This window comes from Ananas comosus, linkage group 19 (genome assembly GCF_001540865.1).
Source record: "Ananas comosus cultivar F153 linkage group 19, ASM154086v1, whole genome shotgun sequence".
Classification (NCBI taxonomy): Eukaryota; Viridiplantae; Streptophyta; class Magnoliopsida; order Poales; family Bromeliaceae; genus Ananas; species Ananas comosus.
The window spans coordinates 7527917-7542699 of record NC_033639.1 but is presented as its reverse complement, the minus strand read 5'-3'; the positions used below and the strand labels follow the sequence as shown (position 1 = coordinate 7542699).

At 35.3% G+C, this 14783-nt stretch overlaps 1 protein-coding gene across 2 annotated transcripts; it reads right to left on the bottom strand.

Moving 5' to 3' along the window:
- Window positions 466-8626, bottom strand: LOC109724718 (E3 ubiquitin-protein ligase KEG). Of its 2 annotated transcripts, none has more exons than XM_020253636.1 (5): window positions 8441-8626; window positions 4149-4540; window positions 3945-4036; window positions 2787-3260; window positions 466-1894 (listed from the first exon to the last, which is right to left on the bottom strand). In XM_020253636.1, exons 2-5 carry the CDS (start codon window positions 4512-4514, stop codon window positions 922-924), a joined length of 1905 nt encoding a protein of 634 aa, XP_020109225.1. In that variant the 5' UTR covers window positions 4515-4540; window positions 8441-8626; the 3' UTR covers window positions 466-921. The 2 variants fall into 2 exon arrangements, with proteins under 2 accessions (XP_020109225.1, XP_020109226.1); XM_020253637.1 differs by lacking the exon at window positions 8441-8626 and adding an exon at window positions 5194-6115.

Here is a 14783-nt window from a genome sequence, read left to right as displayed (position 1 = left end):
AAATTCTAGTGATAGAATCATATTGTCATACTTTGAAACCTCAATATAAAGCTTTGTTAAGTTGAGAATGTCAGAAATTATGTTAGAAATTTGAAATTTCTCAGTAGACAACTTCAAGAAAGCGCATCAGAGCAAAATTACAACTACTCCATGGACAATGGGCATTACAATCTCCATAACATAGGACCAGATCAGATCCTATATAAAGTTTCAAACCAAAAAAAAGAAAAGAAAGAAGAAAAGAAATAACCTACGCTTTCAAAATATTTAGGCCGCTCTACCAAACATGTCAGCCTTCTCATACTATTATTAAGCTACTTATTAGGGTCATAAAAAAACCCTCCGTACGCAAAACTCAGCACTATACAAACTTTATGACTTTCATTTCAAGGAATAATAACACAGTACAAAAAACAAGGGAAAAGAAAAAAAAATCGCATATAACCAATCAAAAGATGAAGCACTGCACGTAAAACTCTGAATATAACTTACAAGCGCATAAGAGAAAAAAATTTAAGAACTACCAAGGGCTGTTTGGGAGCACGAACTGTGATCGCAAAAGCAATCCCCAGGATGCTTTCGCCAAAACCACATTCCACCTGATATAATCGCCAAACACCTTGCTGAGTTCCGGCTCACACGGGCCAGCATTTTGACGTTGGCGCACCCAAAACATATACCTAACGCCACCTCAGCCATATAAACATACGACAGACAGCATTTGGGATTCCAGAAGATCAATTAAAATAAGTTTTTTTTTTTCCCGACAAGCAACGGTTAATATTTAAAGTTAAGTATTATATACAAACAGCCAAAAGAGAAGATCCCTATGGTTTTAAGCCCCCAGCTATATACACATCCACTGAGTACTTAATGTTTATAAGCAACAGTGCAAAGTCTAGAATTTTCTTTGTTATAGATTTACCGACTAGGAGGCGGCGCGCCTTCTCTGAAAAGCACGTTCGCCACCGACGGGGGTAGCCACGCCGCATTTCCCCCCTTTTGCCCCTCCTGCTGCTGCTGCTGCTGCTGCTCACCCCCATGCTCAGAGATGTTCGCGACCTTCCTCGTTTTCTTCGACCTCCCCACGCTCTTCCCCACAAATATTCCCACTTTCAATGCTGTGAACAAACCTAGAGCAATGACCAAAGGCCTAACGGCCCAGTGGAAGTCCTCAAGGTGCTGGTACTTCTTCACAAGACCCTCGCAGGTATCGAAGCTCACCACCTCAACCTCCGAAGGGTCGGCTAAAAAGGTATAATCTTCTCCAAGGGTAAACTTTCCGGGGAATTTCACCACAAGGCACCCATTTGCGAGTATTTGCGAGATCCTCCCTGTGGCCCAAGCTCCGCCTCTTTTACGCGGCCACTCAAACCTTGGGCTCGATATGCTAGCTTTAATCCTCAAGAACTGACCAACACAATAGGATTTGGCCATTTGAAGCTCCGAATAGCGCCCTTTCCAAAGAGTCTCCATTCCAATCAAACCTACTGCTACCGTACCATCACGATCGATGCTGTGAAGAATACCCACTTGAGATTTCTTCTTGTCCTCTTCTTTTAGCCTTACCCAGTCACCGGGGGAGAAACCATAAGTTACTCTTTCCACTGTTGAGGAGTGGACTCTCAATGGGTCATGGAATCCATGGACCCTAACTAGAATGAAGCTGTCGCGATTTTCATTATTAGTTTCCATGCCGACTATGGTTCCTTCCGGGATCTCCATGCTTTCGGGTCTGCAGGAGTTCTTGGGCTTTCTTGAGCGGACCACATCGCCCACTTGAAAGCGGTCCTTCAAGAGGGACCAGTCAGTGTAACTTGCACGGCTTACGTTGTTTGTTGTCTGGCTTTCGGGATCGCTCCAGTTATTGTTGCTGTGATCTGCATCTTTGCAGCTGAAAAAGCACAACGAACAGTTAGCTTTCAATGATGCAATTCAGTCTATCTGTAACTGCATAAGAATGCTCTTTCAAAATCCAATATCACCCTTTAGACTATGACATTAGCTCATTCCTAGCACTCAAACGAGTTGACAGACATCTCTCACTCATCGACTTCCCTTTCAACTATGTCTAAGCATGCAACAGGGTTGGGCAAATTTTTGTCACTCATATACTGCAAGAGAAGCATCACTAGTGCACATGCTTGGTCAATCAAAGATGTATCTCAAATGGAAGTATACCTGTCGGTTCAAGGGAAAATTTCTTTTGCCGGAGAGCCCCTTATACCTGAGCACACTTATTGCAGCAGCATTGGCTGCTTTCATGCTATTCTCGCTACGATTTTGCATCAGATACCCACAGAAAATTTTGATCTTCACAAAAGGCATACTATCCATGGCAACAAACGTTTCTTTATCTACTAACAAGACGGGAAAATAGAAATAAAGGAAAAACAATCGCTTTTTCGAGAAGAAACAATAGCTAATTGAGGCACCAATGCATTTATATTTCTTTCTACATGTTATACAAACAAGTTTATATTATGCTAGCATGTAAATTGCAAATATCCAAGATTTGCATGGCGTCTTAACTAACTGGAATGAGATCGAAGAACTTCCTGAAACTAAGAGTTGTCGTAATCCCGCTCCTCATATTACATAATGAAAGTAGTGAAGCAAAATATGTCCAACAAGATAACTCTGGCTAAATAAAGAAAATAAAAGCACCATTCAAGTAGATGCACTCGGTAGTACAACCTACTATTAACTACTGGCAACTATAAAAACTTCCAATATGCTGAAACTACTAAACACATAGCAGTGATACCTAAAGACTTCATACATACCTTTGAAATGCACGCAATATATCGGTCATCTGAGGGCGATTACGCAAGTCATACTCGAAGCAACCGACAAGAACATCTTCGACCTCACGAGGTAACCCGCTCGGTATGTTTGGCCTTTCTTTCTTTATCGCAACCAAATGATAGATTTCATCAGGAGACTTGCCGCGCCAAGGCTGTACACCACTCAACATCTCCACAATGCTGCAGCCAAATCCCCATGAATCAGTCTCGAAACTTATAGGACCCCTAATCTTAGGTTTCCATTGTTCTGGAGCCATGTAATTTGGTGTCCCGAGCCTATGAACCAGGTCTGGGCTCGGCAGTGAAAGCCCAAGAAGCAAAGATGGAACCCCAAAATCTCCAAGAACTGCACGGTCATTTTCGTCAAGAAGGAAGTTGCATGGCTTAAGATTAAGGACCAGTAATCCTTTAGAGTGGAGATCCAATACTCCCTGAGCCAAATCAGAACCATACCTACAAAGAAACAAATACACCACATACTGAGAATGCACAGTTCTTCAAGTAAAACAGACGCATAGATCATGTACTTTTTGTGATATTGCAACTTAGTCAGTGAACTTTTCACATAAACAATTTATTCCCAAAATTTCCCTTCATTTTGCAATATCACACTTGGCATTTATTAGTCATTCAAAAACTCTAGCATCCGCTACTTCACATTATCACGATGACTCCTCTTTTCGTTAAATACGTTCCCTATTCATATTTACATGGAACAGGTTTCAGATGACCATTACATGAATTATGAAAAAAGCATCACATGCTGAGCATGTGAAATAACAGGGTTGTGATTGCAAACTATAGGAAAGTACAGAGATTAATCGTTTAAGTTAAAATTTCAGGGACAGTGGCAATTTTGTTCAAAGGCACAGAGACCATCAATGGATTTTACCCAAATTGTGCATATCATGTGAAAGCGAGGATTTAATTTGCTGAGGCATGAAAGAGCAACAAAGCACATATAAAAAGCTATGTCGAGTGACCGATGGAATGGAATGTGCCTCACCAACACACAACATGATCACATTGCTCAACTCAGAGCCCTTCCATGTTTCAGTACTCATCGGCGTGTAGCATGTTAGCACAATATGCTTTGTTAAATTAAAAGGTAGCATTAATGTTTGACCTATGCAATACCTTAAGGCATCAGATAGTGGTAGCCTTCCACCTTTAAGACGAGCCATTTTATCTCCAACTGATCCCTCATAAAATTTCATTGCTATGCAAACCTGAAAAAGTGACCAAATATCCAGTATATCATAAGAATACTCTGACACAGATGAAATAACTTCGAGGTGAAATTGAAACGCACAAGATGCCAAATTTTACCAGAAAGCTTACCCTTCCATTTTGGATTGATATACCATGCAAAAAGCAAACACTCTCTACCCCTTGGCATTTGCAGAATATTTCATCAAACCTGGCCGAGAAAACCTGGAGCTGATCATCTTTAATAGGATATAACATCTTCACAGCAACTTCATAAAAGCGACTCTCATCTTCAGTGAGGTGGTGATGAGTTGCTATCCAAACATCCCCAAAAGGACCCCGCCCTATTCGATGCTTCAGTTTCAGCATAGTTGGATCAATCCATGGGCTTATCCTATTTGGGGTAGAGAAAACAGTACTAAGATGATCAGGGTCTCCCTCAAGCAACATGTACTCAAATGCGTCGGTGGCTTGAGAGGAAGCAACTCGTCCAGCCATTTCCCTCACTAGTAATGAGAGTTTACCTTGCATAAATAATACGGAATAAAGGAATTTAGGTTATGTTACCAATAAGATCTACCGGTTGATCAAACTTGAAATCCACACGAGGAAAGAAAAATTGTTATACAAAACAAATGATCAAAGCTATTAATAGTCATAAGAAAATTATAATAAAAGGGAAAGAAAGGGAAATCATCAAGAAAAGAACACGCAAAGAAATTATAATAAAAGGGAAAGAAAGGGAAATTATCAAGAATAGAACACGCAAAGATGGAAAGTATGACAGAAAATAAGGAGAGGCCCAATTCACTCATTCTACAAACTCATGCTATGACCTTTTTATACAGAGGTTGCACATGTTACATATCAAGGAACAAACTAACAGTATTCCCGTACTGCGAACATAGCCAGAGAAAACACTACTCGATGATCCTGCCTCCATATAGATCATACAGAACTAGGGAATAATAATAGAGGCACTATTATAACTGGAGCTCAAAATGCTAAGGCAAGATCAAGTCCAAAATAGCGCAGAACATCCCAACTATATTTATATTATAAGTAATATAACAAAAGGTTTCAAAAAGAATCAATATTGTTTCGTTTTTGGAACTTTGGCTAATTTTTGCTTCACATAGTCACATGGAAGACAATTTTGCACATTAAAAGTTACCACCTTTCTCCTTTTCGGACTTCCGATGCTGGAGAGTTGTTTCGTCATTAAGCCAAAACTGCAATGATTGAGAGAGATGACTGTACCTGCCTACTGAGCTTTAAATAGAATTTGGGCACCTCTAAACAAGGGCTGGCATGCAATAGAACTACCAGAGAAAATGTCACTAATATGGCACTGTCATCAAGTTTCAATACTGTCAGACCAGATGTATTATTAGGAAATTAACCATTTAATAATGCAACTACACCGCCAGGTGGCTGCACTTAATGCAACAATACCGACCCAACAAGTTAGATGTCATCCAATACCTAGTTATATTCATGGTGAATATAATTGGATGGCAGGGAACTGGATAAACAAGAAAAAAAGATGATTATAAAATATCTATCTATCGACATTGTTTCACAATCAGCAACTCTTCTCTACAAGATAGCAAAAACTAGCCCTATGACTATTTATGTGTTAATCACCAAACCTCTCGTCCAACTGGATAGCATTTGCAGGAGATTTTATTTATAATGTTAAAGAGCTACTGCTGGAAAAAAAAAAGAGATTCAAACTATAAACATAGGGAGAGTGAAGAAGTTAAAAAACAAAAGCACATTAAAGATTGGATGCAAAATTATTTTCTTAAGATATACATGACCCCAAAAAGGAAAAAAGTTTATGAAAATTAAAGAATCCAGCAATGAAGGAGAAAGTATCAAATCTGAAGCATAATGGTGAAAAATCATAAGGATCTCTCTTTTATTTAATGTTACTTATACGGTCAGCCATAAGATACAACACGGTTTCCATAGCAATGAAAATATAAACAAGTGACTATCATTTTCTCCTTAACATACCTCCACACCTCAAAGCTGAAAACCCATGTGTCAAAAGTTTAGGCCCAGATTTCCACAGCACAAAAATTGTTAGAGCTCTGGATTCAAATCAGTGACAACTCTGATTAACTGTTAAAGGAAAACAAAAACTTCTGCAAGATGTCTACACACTTCCCAAAATAATACAACGCATCCATAATTAAAATAATGGAACTTAGGCCAAAAAAATTAAATAAAATAAAAATAAAGGAAAAAACAATGAAAAAATTGCCCCTTCATTTTCTGGACCACAGAATGACTCCATTCTGATTAAGATACTAAGTCACCAATATTACACCCGTGTGTATCCATTTGTATCAAATGGCATATCACGTACAACTGTGGACATCCTGCGCATCATTAGTTCTAAAAGATGTGCATAGTCCGAACATTTAACTGATCATCATTCTCTGCTATTTCAGTTCTCAAGTCAAAGCTTCTAGACATGTCCTGAAGATACTATACTAGGAAATCTTATTGCTGTCCAATATGTCTAACTGTTCCTGCACTGTTAGAGCCTAGTCACTAGTATCTACACAACAAAATTCATATCCTTGCAAATCATCTCTATTCATGCCTTTAATATCAATGTATAGTTCGGCTTTGGACCAAAACTACAAAGTATTGACTAAGAAAGAAGAAGGCAAGAAGACAACATAGAGCAAGTTTTCTATAGAAGGCTAACATTAGATCTGTAGGAAGAAATCTCAACCAAGACATCACTGGTCAACCTGACCCATGTACATATCAGTTAACATGAGATATGGGGTATACCAGTCTGCGAAGGTCAAGATCATTTGGCTCACTAGCAAGTCAGTTTGGGTTCTGTCTGAGAGTTATCAACCGCACAGGTCATGGCACCCCAAATCCTCTCTTTCTTTTTCATGCTTTCTTCTTTACTGTTTTATTTCTTCCTATCTCTCTTCGCATTTATTTCATCCTCTACTTTACCAGAGCGTGACTATCCTTGGCAGTAGCTTGATGCCATTGATGGAGCTAATACAAAAGCCTGTTTGGAAAATGTACAGGTTCATAGTTGGTTAAGCCAGTTAAAACCCAGTCATTTATCGCAGGCGGGTGTAGGCCCCCCTGTTTACCCACATATTAGCTTCGAGTCAAGTCTACTCAACCCAACAAGGGGTCACGTCGGTTTCAAATCAACCTTATACAGTCTTATTATGCCATGTTGATGCAATCAGATATGTTGCCACCGCAATCATGTAAGTACCAAAAGCATTGGTTTTAACTCATCTGCACAAGGCTAAATAGAGAAATAGATGTACCTATTATTGGCCATTATTGCTATGCAATAATTCACATACCTCTAACATTATAGAGATCGAAAACAATTAAGGAAAAGAAGAAATAATTATTCCAATATAAAAAGAATCACCTCCAGACTGAAGACAAGAACAATGGCCGATATCTATTGAATACTGAATGCTCCTTTCTCAACTTATACGTAGTGAACTATACAGAAAATCGACAAACTAACCTTGATTAAGTATTATACCACACCGTCAAATTAGCAGCAGGAAGCTACAAAACCGACAATCACTAGATAGAAAAGGTAACAGATCTTGTAATCTCTTAGCAGTTTGCAATATTTGATCTTTATATATATAATTCCACTAAAAAGTTGTCTTAACTCTCCCCTTTTCATAAACATATCACAATTGCTTCCCAAAATTCTTTGCTCTTTAAACAGTACGCGGGTACCAACAAGTCGGCAGAAATGAACACGTTTCAACCCACAAAGAACACAACTGCCGCCCAAAATTATTTTCTCTTTAAACGGTACTCGGGTACCGACAAATTGATAGAAATGAACACGTTTCGGCCCACGTAAGATCTTCGTGCAAAGATCAGTACATATGAACATCCTCATGCAGGAAATCTAACACATAAATACCCTACAATCTAATCTAAATCCCCAATTTTAGTCTACCAAATCACTAAAACCCCAACTTTTACCAACAAGTTTTTGTTGTACAACTCATAATTAGAAAGTAAAAGGTAAAATGGTAAATTGGTAAAGTTAAATAGTCTACAACACTCTCCTAAACCAAACTAATTCACACGTAATCACCCACTTATTTGTACAAATAGAAGCATCAAAACTCATCAAATCAACAAGAAAATTCGACGTAAAACCTAAAGAAAGTTTTTGAACTCGGGTCAATCAGATTGATCAGCAACCCAAACCAACAATCATGCAAGGTCAACACCAAAATCACAACAAATCTAGCCAAAAACAACAAGATTAATGCAAAAAATACAATTTTTCCAACACGGTTTCTCGCGGATTCGATCCAAACCACCAGAAAAGTGCCCAAAGAAGCTACATCGTATAAAAAAAAAAAAAAAACCCAATTCTCCTTTACCTGAACACCTTGTCTAATTTTTCTACGGATTTTTCCGAGTGATGTCGACGAATTAAGAGATCAAACACAAATGAAAGGAAATATAAACCAAAATTAAACCAAAAAGGAAGGGAATTAGGGAGGAGAGTGGTGGAGTTGGGAAGCGTTGGAGAGAGAGAGAGAGGAGAGAGAGAAGAAGCGTGAGCGGTTGCTATTCTTATATAAGGAGAGGATTTTTTTTTTTTTTTTTGTTGTTACTTTTAAGTGTCGATCATTTCATTTTGCAACGCACTACGAGACATCATCTCATCCGTCCATTTGTCCTTCGTTAACGGCGTAGATTTCTTCCTCGGGTAAATCGCATTGTTAGTCCTTCAACTTTGACTCTATTTTATTTTGGTTCTCAAACCAACAAATTTTACATTGCAAAAATTCTAAAAATAAATTTATTTAGTCCCTAAATTTTAATAACTTTTTATTTCAATTCTCACCATACTCCCTCTGCTAGCTTTCATATTGGTTCTCAAACTTGCATATTTTAATAGTATTTTATTTTTGGTCATTAAATTTTTAAGCATAATTTATTTTAGTAGTAAAAATTTATCATTTTACTTAGTTTATTTGTATTTTCATACAAATTAAGTTTTCATCCATTTCATGCTTTTACTATAATTATTTAATTTTAAATATAAAAAATATTAACTCAGGCTAAAATATGAGATAAAAAAACGAACCAATAAATCTACGGTATATAACTGCACTAGTATAGGCAATATTTTTCTCTCTAATTACAAACATGCTTTTAACAAATGCTCAACAAATATAAGTCTTTTTTTTTCTTTTTTGAGAGAGAGAGAGAGTTCAAAATTTATAATTCTAAAATTGAAAATCTGAGGACTAAATAACTGTTCAGAAGGTTGGGGACCGCAGTGCAATTTAATCTTTCTTCCTCGTTAAGTTGTTGTGAGTCTCTTGTGACGGGTTGTACCCGGTCAACCTGTTTTTGGACTCAGAGTAAAGAGCCTAACAAAAGCCCGTCTAAGTATTCTGCAACCTTACCGGTTACGATCTTCAGTAAAAAATAATATACAAATTTATCTAAATTATAAATTATTTTGAGTTGACTATATAATATTTTAATTTATTCGATCTAAATCTAAATATGTCAATAATATTTTAATTTTAAAATTTAAAATAATTATTTATTTTAATAAATTTATATTTTAAAAATTGAATGAGGTACACTAACTAAATCTGTAATAAACGACGCATTCAAATTTTAAAATCAAAGTATCGATGACTTACTCAAATCAAACAAATTGAAAAGTGGGATAGTAAACATAAAAATTTGAAAGACTAGGTAGCTGAATCAAAATAGTTTATAGTTCAGATAAATACTTTATAGTTTTACTTAAAATATACTAAATATTATATATAGAGTCCAACTACTATATTCTTATGAGTATTAACCATTTTGTATTCATAAGTTTTCGGCCATTAGATCTACTGCTTTGACCATTTCTACCCGTTAGATCATATTATTCAATCAACCATCAACTCAATTCTAGGGGACTACTATCATTCTAACTGTATCAAGCGCTTGATGCTATCAAGTTCAGCTACTACATTATCAATAGTATCAAGCACTTGGTGTTGTCGAGTTTTCCATTTTTAGAACTACCTCTTTGACCATTTCCACCCGTTGGCCGTTAGGTTATATTATTCAACCTACCACCCCCTCAACTTTAAGGAACCACTATTATTCTAACCGCACTAATCTAATCTAATAGCACTAATGATTTTGTGTTATTAATAGTATAGTAACTTTGTTCTATATATATGTATACAGTCCGACTATGGTGCTTGGAAAAACACCAAGTACTTGATACTTATAAATTTTTTACGGTTAAATTTACCCTTTTGATCATTTCCACCCATTAGATCATACTATTCAACTAATCACCCACTAAACCTTAGAGGTTCCACATTATCCTAATCGTACATTTCTTAATCTAATGACAAAAAATCTACAAGTACCAATAATCTTGTACTTTTAAAAGCATAGAAGCTCAATTCTATATGTATATATTATTAGAGTAAGGCTACTATGCTTCTGGAAGCACGGAGCCTTCCATGCTTTAATCTTTCATGAATTTTTTTTCACACTTTTTTGAGGAATCAGCCCTTTAGGTGGAGTGAGATATTTATACATGTATCTGATTTTGTTTTTTTTTTTTGAGAGATAGGTAGCACGCTACCCACTTCATTTATTTTATTTAGAAATAAACTTAGCTAGAAAATACGAATCAACTAGAATTCGAACTTGGGTCTCGGGTACCAACCACCAAGCCCTTTGCCACTTGCTTTAGGGACAGTCGGTATGTATTTGATTTTGTAAATGTATGATTACTAGGGTTTAGTTTGTAGCTATGCAAGATGGTTTTTCCAAAGATCTCAACTGGGTGCATTTAGGGCAGATAAATTTTTTTTTTTTCTCTCTTTCCTGCTCCAAACCATGAATCTTAAACTCTGCTTCATTTATGGGCCGTTTGGTTGGACGTAATTATAAAAACAGTGCAGTTGAAAATACATACAGTTGTAAATGCTGTAGTCATAATTACACCTAGTTTGTCTGGTTTTATGCAGTTGCAACTGCTGCAGTTACATTTCTTCTGTTTGCTAATCTGCAATTGAGATTTGTATTTATAAATTCTGTCAATTTTTAGATAGAAAGATGAAATTACCTCTTTTGAGCATAACATAATTATATTTTAATTATTAATTAAGATTTTTATGTCTAAATATAATTTATATATTATAAAATTATGTATGAATTTAATAAATTTTAAATGCAAATATATTATAGATTTGGTCAAAACAAAAATTAGGATATTATTAAACTAGCAGATTGAAAAAAAAGAAGCATATGAACAAATTTATTGACCTTAACAGACATTATTAAACCATATCAGATTTCATGAATAGGTATTTTTGAAAAAAAAAAAAAAAAAGAAGCGTATGAAAAAAAAATCACACTTTATTTTTTTTTTTTAATGGGTGAGTCGACTCTGGTCCAACTGCAGCAGTTGGATCTTCTCGTGCAGATGCAACTGTAGCAGTTGGGTCTAACTGCACCAAACCAAATAAAAATTTAATAAATATATGCATTTTCAACTGTGTGCGGTTAGAAATACATGCAATCAAACGTATCCTTATTAGGGTATCTTTGTTTTGCCAAAATTGAAAGTGAATAAAATTATTTTCAATCATAACTATTTATTTAGTTGTTTGGATCACCGTAGATTAAATTTGTTTGTAACCACAATTTTCTAGAAGGACGAATTTGACTTTGCTCAAAGTGGTATCAAAATCAATTAAGGATAAAAAAAGAGATAAAAAATAACNAATAGGGTGAAAAGTTAAACAAACTAAACTCATTCAGTAGCTATGAAACTGAAATTTTAAACTTACGCAGCAAATAATGTATACGTTTCTCTTACTATATGAATTTAAAACTTTACTTTTACGGCATCTGACTAAGTTTAGTTCGTTTAACTTTCTATCCCAAATCTCATTCTAAATTATAAAATTTTATAATACATCAGTTGAGTTTTATTAAATATTAAATCTATTTAAACATATAATAAAAAGTGACTTCTAGCATTGGCCATTCCAACGTCTTATGAATCTGCCCGAAAACAATCCGAGAACTGAGACTCAGGTTTTTGTCCAACTGGCCCATGTTGGCCAGTGTTCTGAGTGTTGTTGAATTGCTCCTTCTTTCTAATTTAACGTGACGCCAGGGGTTGGAAGACTGCTTAAAATAAATCAGGAGTCTAAAAGTTAAAATCTTAATATTTAAAACTTGAGAGAGAGAGTTTTTTTTTTCTTTTTTTTTCTGAATATAAACAACTCGTAAACAATTTTCGTACAAACATTAATCTGTCTTTTTATAACGGATGTGATCACATCAATATATGTAAACATAAAAATTTGAAAGACTAGGTAGCTGAATCAAAATAGTTTATAGTTCAGATAAATACTTTATATTTTTACTTAAAATATGCTAAATATTACATATAGAGTCCGACTACTATATTCTTATGAGTATTGACCATTTTGTACTCATAAGTTTTCGGCCATTAGATCTATTTTTTTTGACCATTTCTATCCGTTTGATCATATTATTCAATCAACCATCAACTCAATCCTAGGGAACTACTATCATTCTAACTGTATCAAGCGCTTGATGCTGTTGGGAATCCGGTACTCGCCCCGGTACCGGATCTTGTGAATCCGCAACCTGCTCCGATACCGATTGTTGTAGATTCGGTACCGATTGTTGGGATTCCGTAACGGAAGCGTCGAATCGGGTTTTTTACCATAAACCCGTCTCCTCAGCAAAAGCTGATACAATCATAAAAGAGAGAAATACCAAAAACAGAAAATATACGAGTAACATACGATTCATTAAATAAGAGAAGATTGCACCTGACTACTTTTCTACATAGAGTAGCTACAACCGGAGCTCTCTTTCTTGAATCTTTTCTACCATTCTCTCGTCTTCTATAAACGCATAAAGAAGACAATCCTTCACATACACCCATGCACAAGGTGCACTCAACTCATTGGATAACTCTCTCTCTCTCTCTTTTACTCAGGTACGGCACACCCCAAGAGCACTTTTTTCTCTTTGCCGTACTCTCCCCGAAAAGGGACTCTAATGCATTATATATAATGCTCCATCAAGAATGTACCCAATCTTAATATATTTAGGATTCCTACTCCAATCAATATTTAAATCTTAATTGATTTATCTCCAATAGATTTAAATATTTATCCTAATATAGTTAGATTCATTCTCTAATTAATATTTAAATCCTAATTTATCTCCAACAGATTTAAATATTAATCCTAATCCAACTATAATTAATCTGCAAATCTGACCAAATCCTAACAGATGCTATCAAGTTCAGCTACTACATTATCAACAGCATCAAGCAGTTGGTGTTGTCGAGTTTTCCATTGTTAGAACTACCTCTTTGACCATTTCCACCCGTTAGGTTATATTATTCAACCTACCACCCTCTCAACTCTAGGGAATCATTATTATTCTAACCAGACTAATCTAATAGCACTAATGATTTTGTGTTATTAATAGTACAGTAACCTTGTTCTATAAATATGTATAGAGTCCGACTATGATGTTTGGAAAGGCACCAAGTACTTGGTACTTATAAATTTTTTACTGTTAGGTTTACCCTTTTGATCATTTCCACCCATTAGATCATACTATTCAACCAATCACTCACTCAACCTTAGGGGTTCCACATCATCTTAACCGTACATTTCTTAATCTAATGGCAAAAAATCTGCACGTACCAATAGTCTTGTACTTTTAAAAGTATAGAAGCTCAATTCTATATGTATATATTATTATTATATGTATTAAAGTAGAGTCAAAAGTATTAAATTAAATTTAGATTTTGGACTTTCGGAGATTCCGAACTTAATTATGTTTTCTATTCTAGTAGAGAACTTGATTTTTTTATTTTCCAATTTTATGTTGCAGTAGAAACTGCTACTAAATAGAAAATGAGCAAGAATATAAACAGCCAGCCATCTTAAACTAGATCTATCACCGGCAATAAAATTCATTGAATCTGATCAAATTTGATCGATAAATAATAGTAGAACTTATTAAATATAAATATAACTGTTAACTCTATTAATTTTTTTTTTTCGTAAAACACTATGTATATATTCAAAATTAAAAAAAAAATTAACTGTACTTTCTGTCCTATACTCCTATCTCAAAATCTACTTGCCAGTGATGACTCAAATCTGTCCCACCAATCCTTTTCTCATTTTCTTTAATCAATAATCTACTTAGTATTTGAGTGGGCTGGTATGCTTATGGTAGCACGGAGCCCTTCGTGCTTTCACTCTGTTTTCGATGTTCGGACTTTCGAATCGACGATCGGCTCCGTTAGAGTTGATCTAGAGTATTTGAAGTACCTAGAAAATAAATTTTGCGATTTTTCGATATTATTTGCCTAGTGATTGAAGGGGCTCAAAATCAATAATTTTAACGACCGTGGTGAACCGGCTGCAAGTTTAACGGTGTAGAAATATCCAAATAACATGAAATTTTGATAGAAAATTCTTTATACCATATAAAACAAGATCAATAACTTTGATCTAAAATTTTAATGTCATATCATCATATTTTGTAAGATTCTTATTTTCAGCCATTGATTTTAAGCCACTTCGATCACTAGGCAAATGATATCGAAAAATCGCAAAATTTATTTTTTAGATGCTTCAAATACTCTAGATCAAGTCTAACGGAGCTGATCGTCGA